Below are 14331 nucleotides of genomic sequence, written 5' to 3' on the forward strand. Positions count from 1 at the left end.
AAAACATTGTTCAGAACTCTGTTCTTCCCAACTTCCCCACAAACTCCCACTTAATTCCTAAAGCAGTCTTGAACTCCGGAGACGAGGGGGCCGCAGCTCAGCGAGCCGGGCCGGAGGTGGTAAGGCGTCCGTGCTCCGCCTGCCTGCAGGACTGCTCCCAGCCCAGGCTGGCAGGGGCTGTGGTGAGCTGTGCTCCCAGGCGGATCGTCTGTCCGCTCCTCCACCTGCTCCTGGAGCAGGGACGGGAACGTGTTCTCTGTTCCCTGACTTCCTCTTTGCTGTCTCTTTGAGCTTCTCCAGGAATTCTCTGGCTACAGCTTCTGGGCCCCCCGCCTTCAAGCGAGGCAGAACTGGGGTGGTGGGTGCCTGGCCTCTCCCAGCTCTGCAGCCTGTGGCGTTGAAAGCGCCATAAATGCAGAGCAGCACTGCTCACCTTTCAATGATGTCCAGGCGCAGCTGGTGGCCATAAGGCAGGGTGATGAGCTCCAGCCCTGAGCTCATGCCCATGTTCTTCCTCATCTCTTCAGAGACTTCAAGTATCCTCGCGACCTGTCAAGAACACAGGTTGAAATGAACTGGACCAGGACGTGGGCTTGCTGCAAACACGAATTTATCACATGGAAAGAAATACACTAAACTGGAACAGTGTGGATGCACTTGACTTGTTGCATTTCTTTTTAAGCAGTGGCATCTTAGGATACAGTTTTAATATATTTGGAGGATTTTAATACACATACTGGAATGTAAAACCTGGGAGGAAAGCACCTAGATTGGTCTGCAGAATCTGCAGATTTGGTGTTTCTGCCCGGTCAGAGAACGGTGCAGTTCTTCAAGCTTTTGTCTAACACAGGCTGGATCCTGCTGTGATGTTTTGCTGCTAACAGCAGGGCTGTGTGTGCGCAGAGCAGACGGACCCCCTGCAGTGGAAAAGCAGAGCTGCGTCCAAATGCTGCTCTGCTGCAGGCTCTGCCGTTCATGTTCTCACTTAACGGCAGGGCTGGCTCCTATTACCCTTAATTACACCTCTCCTGGGCTCAGGAAACGCAGTGTTCGTCTGGAAACCATTAGACACGTGTATAGCGATTTGAAACCCGAGGTCTCAAACACACCCACTTCTTCCCCCCACCCTGAGAGGTCTTCCTTAAAGGAAATCTGGTTTGTTTGTCCCAGCCAGCTCTCCCCATCTCAGTTCTAGTGTGTGATCACAGCTTATTGGAATCAGGTATTAGTTGACCACTTAGGGTTATTACATGCTACCTCCAAATACTACAACTGAGTCAGGCCGTCTCTAAAACGGGGCTGGTGACACTCACAGAGCACTGATGTACTAACAGTGCAACTAGCAGATACAGTGGGTCAAACCAACCCTGGACACGCGGCAGGCGCGGGACAACCCCTCTCCTTGAGCCGGTGTTGTCCTCAACTATAATTATCCCGGGTATATGAACAGTCCAGGTGTCTTCATAACAGGCCACGAAAAACATCTAGAAGTTTAGCTGATATTATTAACCTTGACCCTTAACTTCTGTGGTTGAGCAGAGGCGCCACTGTCAGCCCCGGGGATGAACTGTCCAGTGCAGACTCCAGAATAGGATGCAGGATTCATACACTGCTCTCTGAGCCTCAGTTTCCCCTTCTCTAACACAATGGCTAAGTTCACCTTTCTCAAAGACTCTGCCAAGGATCAAATGACCCTAAAACCCCAGCTATTTAAAAAGTCAAGTTGTGAATCGTTGGCCACGTGGAAGGGGGAAGAATTCTGGCCGGATCTCTGGACAGAGATTTACACCTTGACCATGACAAGGCAGCCCTGAGGCACACCCCGGCCACCTGCAATCACACACATTTTGCTTGCTTGTTTAGACACCTGCCCTGTCAGAGGCTCCAAACCCAACACATCCAATCCATGCACACTCTGTGTAACAAGAGTCAAAGCCTTGTCATTGATTCAGTTTTATTCTGGAAGCTGTTTTCCTCTCCAGTCTGTTTTCCTTCAGTGTAAACATGCAATCCCCTGGTCACTTTCCTGACGTATTACCAGGAAATGCTGACACCTGCTTGCCCCAAGGCTGAGCTGTGGAACAAGGAGGCCCTGAGGTCACAGTGCAGAGCCTGGATTAGGTCTCCTGGAAAAGCCTGGGGCCATGCAGCTCAGAGATGCAGAGGAGGGATGAACACTTGTAGAGGATTTACTACGAGCTGGACCCGGCAGTGCAGGGTGACAGCAATGCCCCACGATGAGTTATTCTAGCCACCCTCTGCTCTTCTGATCTTAGCCATCCTAGCTTTGCAGGACCTCTGAACTCTGCCTGATCCTCATCCCATTGCCTCGGGAGCTGCTGCAGTGACCCAGGGGAGCCCTGAGAGGGGCCTGGCCCTGCTCTCCTCCCAGCTGCCAGGGACCTTCTCCAGAGAAATGAGATTGCCTGGCTCCACTATCCGTGTCTGTTGTCCTCCGCAGAGGACTCTGATTTGCACTGTGCTCTTACAGGCCTGTCTCCCTCACTGAACTGCAAAGTTCTTTGAAGGCAGCAACCTGGCACGAGCCCAAAAGTAGACTTAAAAACAAGAAGGAAAGACCCCAGGCCCTCCCCCAGCTGACCCCATGTGCCCTTCACCACCCACACAGGGTGAATCCTCCATAAACCAACCCCTCCCCCCACAGCTTTTGACCTCTGAGTCTCGGCACGTGTGTGTTGCCTGCCACCTGGAAGATGCGTTTTGTGTTCTTCATCAGGCCAACTCCTACTCAGCCTTCAAAACTCATCTCAGACATCTCCACCCGGATTCCCTCTCTCCCCTATGTTTAAGACCCTACCTCAGAGGCCCTGCAGGTCCTGTGCTTTCCCCTGCAGAGCATTTCCCACCTGGGCTGTGGTCTGAATTTCTGTGTCACCGTCGCTCCTGCCTCTCCCACCATGACCTGGCCTGGCTTGGCCCACGGTTGGTGCTCAACCAAGGCTCAGTACAGAACACTAGTGAACACTTACTTAGCTTCACTCTGGGGCAGGCATGGTGTGAGGGCTTTAGTGTTCACAGCCACCTGGGTTGTGGCACTGTTCTCCTTTTAGAGACCCTGAGAGGCAGGGGAAGGTGGCATTAGCCTCAGGCAGTTCATCCCCAGAGGCCAGGCCCTTGGCCGCTGGGCCTCCCTTCTAGCTTCTGCAGAGCCCAGTGGGTGAGTGAGGCCAAGGCGGCGCCCCTTTGCAGGGTGGGAGGGGCTCAGCCTGGGGAGGGGCTCACACTGCTGGGCAGGCGCTCAGGGCCACGCACCTGTCCTGACACCCCGGGCTCTGTGCACAGGTGGGAACCAGCACTTGGGCCCCAGATGCTGCCCAGTGCCTGCTCTCGGCTTCTGGTGGCCCCATCTGGTTGCATTTAGAGTCAGTAACAACAGCCTTTGTTTTGTTTCCCTCTTACAGACGCTAGTTGTGCGTGCTTTGTTGGCAAAGCCCTGAAGTCAGTGGTTCAGGAAGAGAATAAGGAAATGGCAGGGGACTCTGGAGGGAGGAAGGAAGACTTAACAGCCCTGCCCTTGGGGGCTGGGAGTGGGGGTCAGTCAGGGGGCTCCTGCTCAGGTCTCTGCCTCGCTGCTTGGGGGGCTCTGTCCAGCCCCTCTTCCAGGGGTGCCTGAAGGCAGATGGGGGAGTGGGACCCTCACCAGGAGGACAAAATGCAAACAGAGAAACAGAACAAGAAGGAGGGCAGGCTGCACATTCCTTCAGTTGAGAACAGACTTCCAAGGCAGTGGGAAGGTTCCAGACTCTCCTGCAAAGAGTGGTCAGGTGTCTCACCTCCTCCTAGACTACCACCAAGCCCCGCCTGAGGCCACAAGGGGGAAGGATTCATTTCCTCCTGGAAATTAGGCTGTTCTGTAAACCCAGACCCATGGTCCCACAAGGAGCTTCCTCCATGGAGAACCCAGACAGGTTCACGCCAGGCTCCTGGCCTATTGGTGTGGTTCTGCTCTCAGATCCAGGGCCCAGGATGAGAGCTACTTACTAGAACAGGAGACCTAAATCCTCTTCCTGCCCAAACAGGTTTAGCTCACATTAAAGTGAGGTAAGGTCTTAACAAGGCAAATTATCTGACCGCTTGGGGCACTGTCCAAGGACACCCAGCCAACCACACAAACAGCCCTTGTTCTTCCAACACAGCCCCTTTCCTGGCAGCCCCCCAGACTGTTCACCCCAGAGCAGCCAGCACCTGCTTAATGTTCCTCGTTAAGGAACATTGGGAGGCCCCCTGCGCCCCTGTGAGCTTCAATCAACTGAGGAACTCACTGGGGGAGTACTCGAGATTAGATTTCCTGCCATGATTCATGACCCAGGAAATTTATTTAGGAAAACCCAATTCCTCAATAAGCCCTGATCTTTGAAGCTAATTGACTCCACTGAGCTACAAATGAAAAAGGACTTTAAATCTCTCTAAGTCCTTATCTGTTGCTCAAATGAAGGGATCTGTCTCCTTGTACTGAGGCATGGGCTAAGCACACCCCAGCCTTAAGCACCTGCTTTCTAGAAATTTCTCTCTGAAGGATGAGGTTGTCTTGGGGCCAGCTATGAACAAAAGCCACCCATATCTAAAAGAAATGCTTCCTATCAAAAATGATGATGATGTAAACACAGATTTATGTAGTCACATGGAAAGATAGTCATGACATGTTGTTCGATGGAAGACAAAAAGGGTTTGGAATGGTATGTATAGACCTGTGCCATTTCTGTGGTAAATAAATAGATATGCATGCAATTATTATTTACATGTATCTATTTGCGGAATAAATGTTAACAATAGTGATCACCAAGAAGCTGGATTTTGTGTGAGTTTTATTTTTTCTTTTCTCTTAATCTGTATTGTATAATTTTTCTAAAATTGTATCTTATAATTGTATTTTATAATTTTTCTAAATTGAGCAAGTAACTTTAAAAATGTTTATCCTAAAGACCATTTTCATAACAATAAAACAAATATATAATGTACATATGTAGCATGTACAATGAAAATAAAAACAACCAAGGCTCTGCTACTCCAGAAACTACATTTTCATCTACAATCTACTCTTCTTTGGGCTTGACTTCACCAGTTGTGATGGAGTTGAGGCTGGGGGAGAACTTGAAAATCCATACCAGCTGGGAGAAGGACACAGCAGTGGTGAGAGAGGGAAGGCACGGCCCTGGGTAGCAGTCTGCATCCCTCTGTCTCAGGTGAATTGTACCAGCTTCCTGCCTGGGCAAGGGTTGTCCTGGCCTGTGGTCCCCACCCCTTAAATAAATCCCCACACCCAGGTTATCATCTGAGTTTTCCTGTGAGCAAAGCAGTCACAAGGTAAGGCAGAATGAGGCCCAGACAGATCCTCCTTCCAAACATTTGGAAGTCCAACCAAACCCACCCTCCGGGCACCTACCTTGCAGTCCATGTTCAGCATGTGCTGGGCGATGACCTTGGGGTCGTTGTTGGTGAACAGTTCTTTCGCACGCTTCAGCATCGCAGTTTCCAGGGGCTTGTTCTCAGGAGGAAGGAGCTTCGACTCAAGGTCGTTGGGCTTGAAGGAGGAGGCAGTCTCCAGGAGGGGTGTCACGAATGTACCCTCGTCCTCCTGCCCCTTGTCCCTCTGGGTCGGCAGCGGCTCCCAAGGCTTTGCCCCGTCATTGTCATCAAGGATCAAGTAGCTGGTGTCAGAGTTCCGGGCAGCCGGCCCGCCGTTCTGTTTGGCGGTCAGCAGGTCCACGTAGCTGTCCTGGGCACAGAAGGGCGGTCGTGCTGCCCCGTCGCAGCCTGCGGCCAAGGCTGGGTTCAGTTCGCAGTAGTTGGCCTCTGAGTTGAGCCAGGTGGATGGAGACTGGGGAGCCTTGAGCATGGGCGCTTTGCAGGGCTTGGGGGGAGGTTTGGGGCATAGCTGGCTGTCTGAGCCCCTCAGTGCCCCCCCTGCCCTAGGGTCCGAGGAGACCCTCCGAACCACCGCTGGGCTCAGGGTGGGCTCGCTGCCTGTCCTGAAAACCGGTGAGTTTGGGCAGGGTCTTGTGCCTACACCTGGGGACTGAGGGGGCAGCTTACCACCTGTGGAGGATAAGAGAGGGTCAGAAAAAGCTCAGCTGTGCGAGGAACATGAAACAGACAAAACTAGAGTGACAGCTCCTGGCCCTCAATTCAGGCCCTAGGTTTTCGATTTTCGCCCGCAAAAGAAAGTCAGTATGACCACCGCAGGCCCGATCTAGAGCAGTCTAGAGCAGTCTAGAAGCAGTCTAGAGCATGTCAAGGGCTAAGATGGCCCCACCCCACTTCTGGGGGAATTCTAAATCCCAGAGACTACCGACAGCTGGGCAGCAATGTCATTTTATGGTCACAGAAGGTTAGTACAGTCAGAACAGGGAACTACATTGAGCTTGGAGGGCAGTGAGTAATCTAACCTCGCCCTAAGAAACACAAGTCTTTAGCATAAAGACTTTAGCATAAAGACTTTAGCATAAAGGGGGGGCCCTGAGTCACTCTCAAAGCCAGGGTGGATCCCAGCCAGCTTTAAGGAAGAGATAGAGACACACGGGGAAGGGAGAAAAAGACACTGAGATAACCCACATCCAAGCGGTTTACAAAGGGGCAGCAGGAAAATCACCTTGTGGTTCCCCAAGGAAGGTCGGTTATAAAAAAAACGAAAAACAATCCCGTCGCCTATTAACATAATTGCTTACTTGATTTCCCCACATTCCATACCATCTCACTCTTCTGGTTGTGGCAGGAGAGTGGAGAGGAAGAGAGGTCTCTACCGGGAGCCCCAGGACTGACCCACTCACCGTCTGCCCAGGGAGGAGACTAAGGGGGAGGTGCATTCATTATGAAGACCACCAGTTAGCAATTGGGCTTAGAATCAGGAAACCTGGGTTCAAATGCTGGCTTCACCATTTACTAGACAGATGAACCCAGGCAGGTCACTTAATATCTGTGCCTCAGTTTCCTCAGCCGCAAAGACGATAACCATGCCCACCTTGAAGGCTTGTTATGAGGCGTAAAAGCTAGCACCCATAAAGCGTCCAGCTCACTGATTTGCATCTGGATATAGTTCTACAAACCCCTCATCCTACAGCCTGCAGACATGGAGTCTTCTGTCATTCCCAAATTAGGTGACCAGATGGAGCAGGCGAAACAGCCTAAAGGAAATCAGGGGAATGCTGTCACCCTCCTCCTCCCAAATTCCCAAAGACCTACCAATTGGCAGGTAACTTTCCGACTGGTGGGCTTTGAGGGACAAGGCTCTTCTGTCCTGCATGTGATCCAGGCAGGCTGGCTGGCTACCACTCTTCTCTCTATTTCTGAAGCAAAAGACAAGTGGGGCAGAAACATGTCATTAAATCGTAAAACCTTTAGGCAACGTCATGGAAAGTTTAAAAAAAAAAAAGATTGCTCAGAATGAGATGCTCCCGCACAGCCTAAGAGTAAAGGAATGTCTGGTGGAGGGTGGAAATTACTGATGGGGGCGATTAGTACATGACTGTGCCGTGGGCTGTGCCCCACGTCCCCAGGACCAATCCAGTTAGGTCCTAGGCTGCCTCCTCTGAGCCCTTCCATCCTGTTGAGCAGATCAGGGTAAAGGTTTCAAGATACTCTCAGGAAAATCTGATGAACTGGAATGTGTACTTTTAACAGCGCCTAAAATTACTTACAGACCCAGAAGGAAAGACTTGTGTAACTAACATGCATTCTCCACCAGGCCTCACAGTGCCACGGTCAGGAAGGAAGCTGTGGGGCAGTTTCCATTTCAGTGCAAATCTCAGCGTCCCCCAGATAACCTGCAGGGTTGCCCGAGGAGCGTCGAGGAGGATCCCACAGCCAGCCTCCTCGGGCCGAGTCGGGAAAAGGGACTTGGTGGGGTCACCAAGCAGCAGCTGCGAGGCACGGAGCACAGCCGCACAGGGAAAGGTGGAACGAAACGACAAGATCAGCTAGCATTCCTCTGTCCCTTGCCAATTCAGATTGGGAATTTCTCTAATTAGCACCAAAGGACAGAATTTCTCTTTTGCTGAAACAGAAAGCACTGCACCAGCCAAGTCGTAATGAACTTTAATCGGCCTCCCCCTCTCCAACGCCCCCGACAAGCTTATGTTACAGACATCGCCAAGTTCTTTCCTACCTTTGCAAGCACCAAAGAAATAAAACAAACCAAACCCCCCCAAAACTTCCAGCAACAGAGAAATTCCAGCAACGCCTCAGAGATAAAGCAGGGCAGAGTGCAAATTCCAAAAGGCAATAGCTTCAGCGAGGAGGCGATAGTTAAGCAGTGATCACCGCCAGCGGTCGGACTCCAGGGCCCCATCACCGGCCCGGAATGCAACCTGGCAGAGCGCACGCCTATGCCGGCGGGCAGCCAACCAGCAGGCCTGACGTCAGGGAAGGTGTGGAGCCGCTGGCGCGGAGGGGCAGGGCTTCGGGGCATCTTCCGTGCTGAGCCCACGCCACTCCTACGATTAGGCATCTCTGGGCCTGCAACCTGTGCCAAGGGGTGACAAGGCTTAGGGAGCTCTGCTCTCAAAGGGCAATCCGAAGAGTGGCTCTGTTAGGTTTGTATCGTCGACTTAGTGACTTTCTCAGCCTTTCTTTTGTTTATCTTTAAAAAAAAAAAATCCGCATTTTAAACCCAGGCCGCTGAGGGCTGACCAGGCGGCCTTCCTCCCCAGCACCGTTCCTGGCAGGGGTCCTGTGGGTCATCCTGGCTCTGTTCACGACGCTGAGTGCCTACTCACCAGTTCAGCAGCCAACCCCCGCCCCCGCAAAAGAAACAGAAGAGAGGCCCCCTTTTAATATTTTAAGGGATCTCACGTCCGATCTTATTTCCATGAAAAGGAGAATTTCTAAATGTCAGCTCTTGCCTCCCTCCCTGCAACTGCCCTGAGTCCTGCATTCTACTGCTCTCCAGAAAACAATAATTATTAGGATTATGAACACTCACCTAGCACTTTCTATGTGCCGGCGCTGTTCGAAGCACTTCACAGATCTTAAACCATTTAACCCTCAAAAGCCCCACCTTTCCAAGAAACTGAGGCCCAGAGCAGGTAAGTAGCTTGTCCAGGGTCGAGCAGATCGGGGGTGGACCGGCATTTGAGGGCAGGCGGCAGGGTCCACCGCCAGACGCTGACTAACATCTCCCAGAGCTTCCTAGTAGCACACAGCCGTCATTCGTATTACTCACAGAGTCCTGTATTTTGCTTCTGAATTTTTGCAGTCTAGAGATTACAGTTTATGACATTTCCTCCTGGCCCAGAAAGAAAACCAGTGAGTGGAATAAAATATGTTGTGCAAGCTTGGACGCCAGGGAGCTGGAGAAGGGGAGCCGTGTAACTGAGGGGCTGGGACCCTACCCTGCCTGCCTCTTGCCTGCTTTCCTTTCCTGGCGGTTAGATAATAGGCACAAGGCCTCCTCTCTCCATGAGAGACAGGTCCTGTGTTAACACAGGGCCCGCCACTCACAGTTGACAGCGGGGCGCCTCAGCTCAACCTCCACTTCTCTGAACTCTTCTCCCCGAGATCCCCCGAGGGTCAGACTGCAGCCCCCAGGCTCTTGACGTCTCCTGTCTTAGGACTCTGGTCTGTTCTGACCTAGTCAACCACCCTCTCCCTTTGGACCAAGCCCTCAGCTAAGCCTTCAGGCCTAACTTCCCTCCTGAACCCCAGAACTGTTGCTGGACACTGGCCCTCAGCAAGCCCACAGTCGCGTCTCAGATGGAACAGCTGGTTTTTCCTCCGAAGTCCTCGCCCTCCGGTCCCTCCCGCGGTGTCTGACTTGCCCTTCTCCATCGTCCCCTCATGCAGAAGAGTCTCAGGAAGGCTGGGTCTGAGTCTCCTGACCCTCGCCCTACTCCACCCGCACAGCCTGACCCTCCACGGCTCACTAGCTGCTATTCCGGCTCCTCCCCTTCCTCACTCCTCTTGCACAGCGCTGTCCCGTCCAATTCTTAGGACATCCCGTTCCCCACATTGAGTCTCTGAGGCTCCTCCAATCCCCTAGCTTGGCATTAAGGCCTCCCCGATCTGGTGGGGGTCAGTCACCTCCCTAAACCTCCCCCTGCCAGCCCCCTGCACGGACCCTGTGTTCCAGCTCCACCAGTGTCCTCACTCCAAGCAATGCTCGCCCCTTTTCTACCTCTACTCTTACGCTCATGCTGAGCCCCCTCCCTCCCTGGGAATACCCTTCCCTTTGCAGCATCTGTCCACGTTTTCCCTAGCCTTCAGCCTAGCCGGAACCCTTACCGCCTTCGCTGGGAGGTCTCTCCCAGTCAGCCGTCCCCTTCCTCAGCAACTGCATCAGTTATTTTTGGCACTAACTCAATTGGGAACTAATCACGCACTGCTTCGTGACAGTTATTCCAGTGACACTTGACATTCTTCTTAACGTCGTTCATGGTTCTTCTGCTCCTGGGGGAGCACGCCCGCCTAGCTAAGCCTGCTCCTGGCCAGAGGGTCCCCCACGCTCCCAACACTGACCAAGGAGGCCCTGACCCACCTGAGGAGGTTGCCCCTGGGCAGGCTCTGCTCTCGGGCCTGGGGGCCGCCCATGGTGAGGCTCAGCCTCTTGGCCACGTCCGGCCTTCCCTCGACGAGGCTGCCCTCCTGGGCCCGGCTGGGGGAGGTGCCGTAGTGCTCCTCCAGGCACCGCAGGGGCACCGTCCTGTTGATGGGCTGGAAGATGATGGCTCCGCTCTGCTGGGAGATGGGCCGCCGGTTGCCCACATAGCAGCGCACCAGGCCGGGGATGGAGTCGAAGCTCTCCGTCTCAAACTGGTACTGCACTCGGCTGTAGGCCTCACTGAGCCGCAGGACCGTCCGGCGGATCTTGAAGTGCTGAGGGAGGTTCTTCCACTGACAGGTCAGGACAAAGTTTCCGGGGCTGGACAGGGAATCACGAACCAGGAAGTCACCGTCCCGCTGCACGAGGTTTTCTGACACCTTTGGGACAAAACAGTGAGTGAGGGGTAGGCAAGGCAAGCTTAGCTGCGCTGCGCCCCACTTCCTTGGGCCAACAGAGGACAATGCTATTATGTCTCTTCTTCCTCAGTCGGCTCTTTATTTTGTCAAATGCCAAATTCTTAGAAGACCCACTCATTCATTTAAGAGCTATTTGCTGATCACCTACTATGTGCCAAGTACTACTGTAGGCACTGTGTTTACAGCAGTGAATGAAGCTGATGAGAGTCCCCGCTGTCTCAGAGCTTCTGTTTTTAGCGGACAGCTTCTATTTTAGTGAGGACAAACAAGCAACAGGTACGGTATGTCAGATGTTGTAAAGTTAAGGAAGAAGTAAATCGGGATGCGGGCTGTCCTCTTAAATACTGTGGTTAGGAGGGTATCAGGAGAAGATGATATTTATGCAGACCTGAAGGATATGAGGTGATGGAAAATAAATGAGAAAATATGTGTCTGGTGGGTCTGATTCTCCCCCTTCCCCCAACAATTGGAGGAGGGTGTTTGTTGTCATCTACGAGTCACCCTCAGAGCCCTCTCCTAAGACACCCCTCTCCAGGCCTGGTTGGTGGGGAGGAGGGTCCACATGCAGGTGGAGTCCAGGCACTGTGGAATCGACCCTTGAGTGTGGTTCTGGGCACACCGATTACCCGGGAGGGCCTGGAACACAGTGGGCCGGGTCTCTCATCTCACAGAGTTATTGGGAAGATTACATACCTGCATACATACTATATGCAAAGCACTAGTACAGTGCCTGGAACACAGTAGATGCTAAAAAAATCATTAGCTATAATGATGCTGGTGTTTATAACAAAAGGAGAATTTATACTGTGTTGTAGTATGGTTGTTCCTGTAGCTAATCTGCCTGGGTTTGCATTCTGGCTTGTCTGGGTGACGAGTTACATGGACAAGTTACACTCGGTTTACATCATCTGTAAAACGGGGATAATGTCACCTACAGAATAGCTATAAAGATTTAAAGGACTAAAGTGTTGGCTATAACTATCATTATTATTGTCACAGTCTTTAGTTATACAATCGGGAATAATGTATAGCTGACAATTTACACTCATGGCAAATGGGAAACAAATTTTATGCTCACGATAAGGAGAATGATGGTGGTGACAGACATCAGATTTATAAACTCTGATAAGTTTTCTAGGACACGCCAACATTTGATCCGCTAGCTTAGAATAGTATGCTACCATGGTTACCTTAAAATTGCATCTTAGCCTTAAAAATGTTTCCACACAGAAATTCCATTTCTTGGAATTGAGCCTGAGGAAATAATGATAGTCATGAACAGTAGTTATCTTCAAGGATGTTGGGGAAAGTGTCCAATACAGAATGGAGAAAGCAAACAGTGGACACAGACAGTGGAGACTGGTGAAGAACATTTCAGAGCAGGAGAAAATTCCCAGGATATATCATTAAGGGAAGAAAGTGGGCTGCAAAGTTCTATGCAGCATGAGCTCATACTTGATTTGGAAAAGTCTGGCAGGATTTGTATCGAAATGTTCACAGTGGTTATCTCCAGAAGGGAGAATTACAGGTAAGAGTTTAATTTTCTTCTTTTTACTCTCTTTTCTACAATCAATTTTACACCAAAAGAAGAAAAAAAAAACAAAGTTAGAATCAGGATTATTTCTTTGATGATGCTGAGAAAGCTGCTACATTAAAAAAAACCGGTCACAACATGATGCCCTTCCCTCACCCTCGGCCACCCCTTTCCTGTCACGTTGTCCTGCGTGACTGGTCAGATCAGGTTACAATAAAAACCCAAGGGAAACTCTATGCCTCAATTCTGCACTTATTCTATTTTTCAATTTCTATACTATTAAATACAGAAACATCATTCACGGCTATGACCCAAAGGACAATCACACAAAGTACATTCTGGCCATGAGTCTGTGGTCGCTGGTATAATTCCTCTTCTTTCCTACCCCTGGGCCTGGGGCCGGGGACGGGAGGGATGGAGAGTGAATAAGTGCCGGCCCCACTAGGGCATAGGCGGCCTTGTCGCTCTGGGTCACCCGCCCTGATGATACCCTCTCTTCACCTGAAATTAAACCACTGCCTTGAGAAGGAAGCAGGCTCCACAGGGTATGAGGCTGCAGGCAGCCGGCCAAGAGTTCAATTAGCTGAACCACAGCCCAGCCTCATATTCCCTTAGGTACCACCCTGCACTGCTGCCTCCTGCCTGCGCCTTGTTTACAGAACCACAGAACACCTGCTCTCCCTTCATCCACTCACCGGCGGCCACAGGGAAACGTACTTTGGATTCCTGACCTTAGCTCTTCCCAAGGTCTCCTTAGAGACGGGCCTACGTTAAGTCACCACAGGCCACCCTGTAGTAGTGCGCGCTGGCTGAACCGGGGCTCGCTCCTGGTGGCCTTGGGCGCTTGACCCTGTGCGGGGGCAGGTACCTGTCGGGGGATGCGGCCGTGGTACCAGGCGTGGCTGCGCAAGTCCTCGCTGCTCAGCAGCAGCTCCTCCTCCAGCTCCTTCTTCAGCCTCTCCGGGGTCCTGTCCATGACGTGCCTCTCCTTGGAGAACTGCAACACAGGGTCACCAGTGACCTCCCAGCCTGCTGGGGCCGGCGAGCCCAGGCCAGCCGGCTGGAGACGCCGGCCTTGCGGTCGGCTGCTTTGCTAATCAGACCAGTATATGCCCAAAGCCCCGGTCAGGTAGAGGAGGCTGGATAATGATTACAGTTAGCTGTGAACTTTCATTTCTCTGGCTGCAGAGAGCGTGTAGTAAAATTTTCACCTGCACTCGGGGACTATGATAGGAGAATCGGCCAAGCCGCTCCTTTTATCAGTCTACTCGGGTAGCAGCTGAAAACGTGGGGAGCAGGGCAGGGGGCGCCAGGGAGAGATGCGCCAGGCCACCCAGCGAGCTTCCTCATTCTCCTTCAGAGCTGTCCTAACACAGAGCTGGGAAGGACAGAGTCCCAGCCGGCCCGTGGTCCCAGGCCTGCAGGACAGTGCTGCCCAAAGCGCAGTCCCTGGGCTGTCGCGATGGCTCTGAATTCTTTGCTCCTGGCAAACTCCAGTTCAGGATCCAGTTTGCCTTTAGAAACGTTTAGAGCAATTGGACAGAGTAATGTCTCTTGAATCCACTAACAGAAGTCTGAGTTTGTATTTTGTATGTGATTTTAATTTCATTTTTCTGATATTTCATTTTTTATGACAGATTGGAAAAGGAAACTTAAATCAAAACAAGGAACTGGCTCTTCACCTCAAGTAGTTTGAGAATCACTGAATCTAGGTCACTGCACAGCGGCCGGGACGGGAGTTCTGGGTGGGTAGCACTTGTTCCGGGTTTAATTTAGAACCCACGCCCACTTACAACATGTGAACTGAACTTGGACACCTTCCTGGT

General features: G+C 51.8%; 1 protein-coding gene across 4 annotated transcripts in view; it reads right to left on the reverse strand.

The window, feature by feature from the left end:
- The window catches only part of BCAR3 (BCAR3 adaptor protein, NSP family member), a 115990-nt gene that overhangs the window by 15870 nt on the left and 85789 nt on the right, over positions 1 to 14331 (reverse strand). For 2 of the 4 annotated variants that reach the window (XM_036872746.1, XM_036872740.1), the window contains 5 exons: positions 13374 to 13502; positions 10490 to 10932; positions 7201 to 7304; positions 5405 to 6057; positions 434 to 549 (listed from right to left, as the gene is read on the reverse strand). In XM_036872746.1, coding sequence (XP_036728641.1) covers positions 434 to 549; positions 5405 to 6057; positions 7201 to 7304; positions 10490 to 10932; positions 13374 to 13502 — 1445 coding nt within the window. Of the gene's footprint in view, positions 1 to 433; positions 550 to 5404; positions 6058 to 7200; positions 7305 to 8122; positions 8274 to 8938; positions 9029 to 10489; positions 10933 to 13373; positions 13503 to 14331 lie in introns of those variants that run through there. The other 2 variants (XM_036872765.1, XM_036872755.1) reach the window with 2 other exon arrangements.

Source organism: Balaenoptera musculus, chromosome 1 (assembly GCF_009873245.2).
Source record: "Balaenoptera musculus isolate JJ_BM4_2016_0621 chromosome 1, mBalMus1.pri.v3, whole genome shotgun sequence".
Taxonomy (NCBI): domain Eukaryota; kingdom Metazoa; phylum Chordata; class Mammalia; order Artiodactyla; family Balaenopteridae; genus Balaenoptera; species Balaenoptera musculus.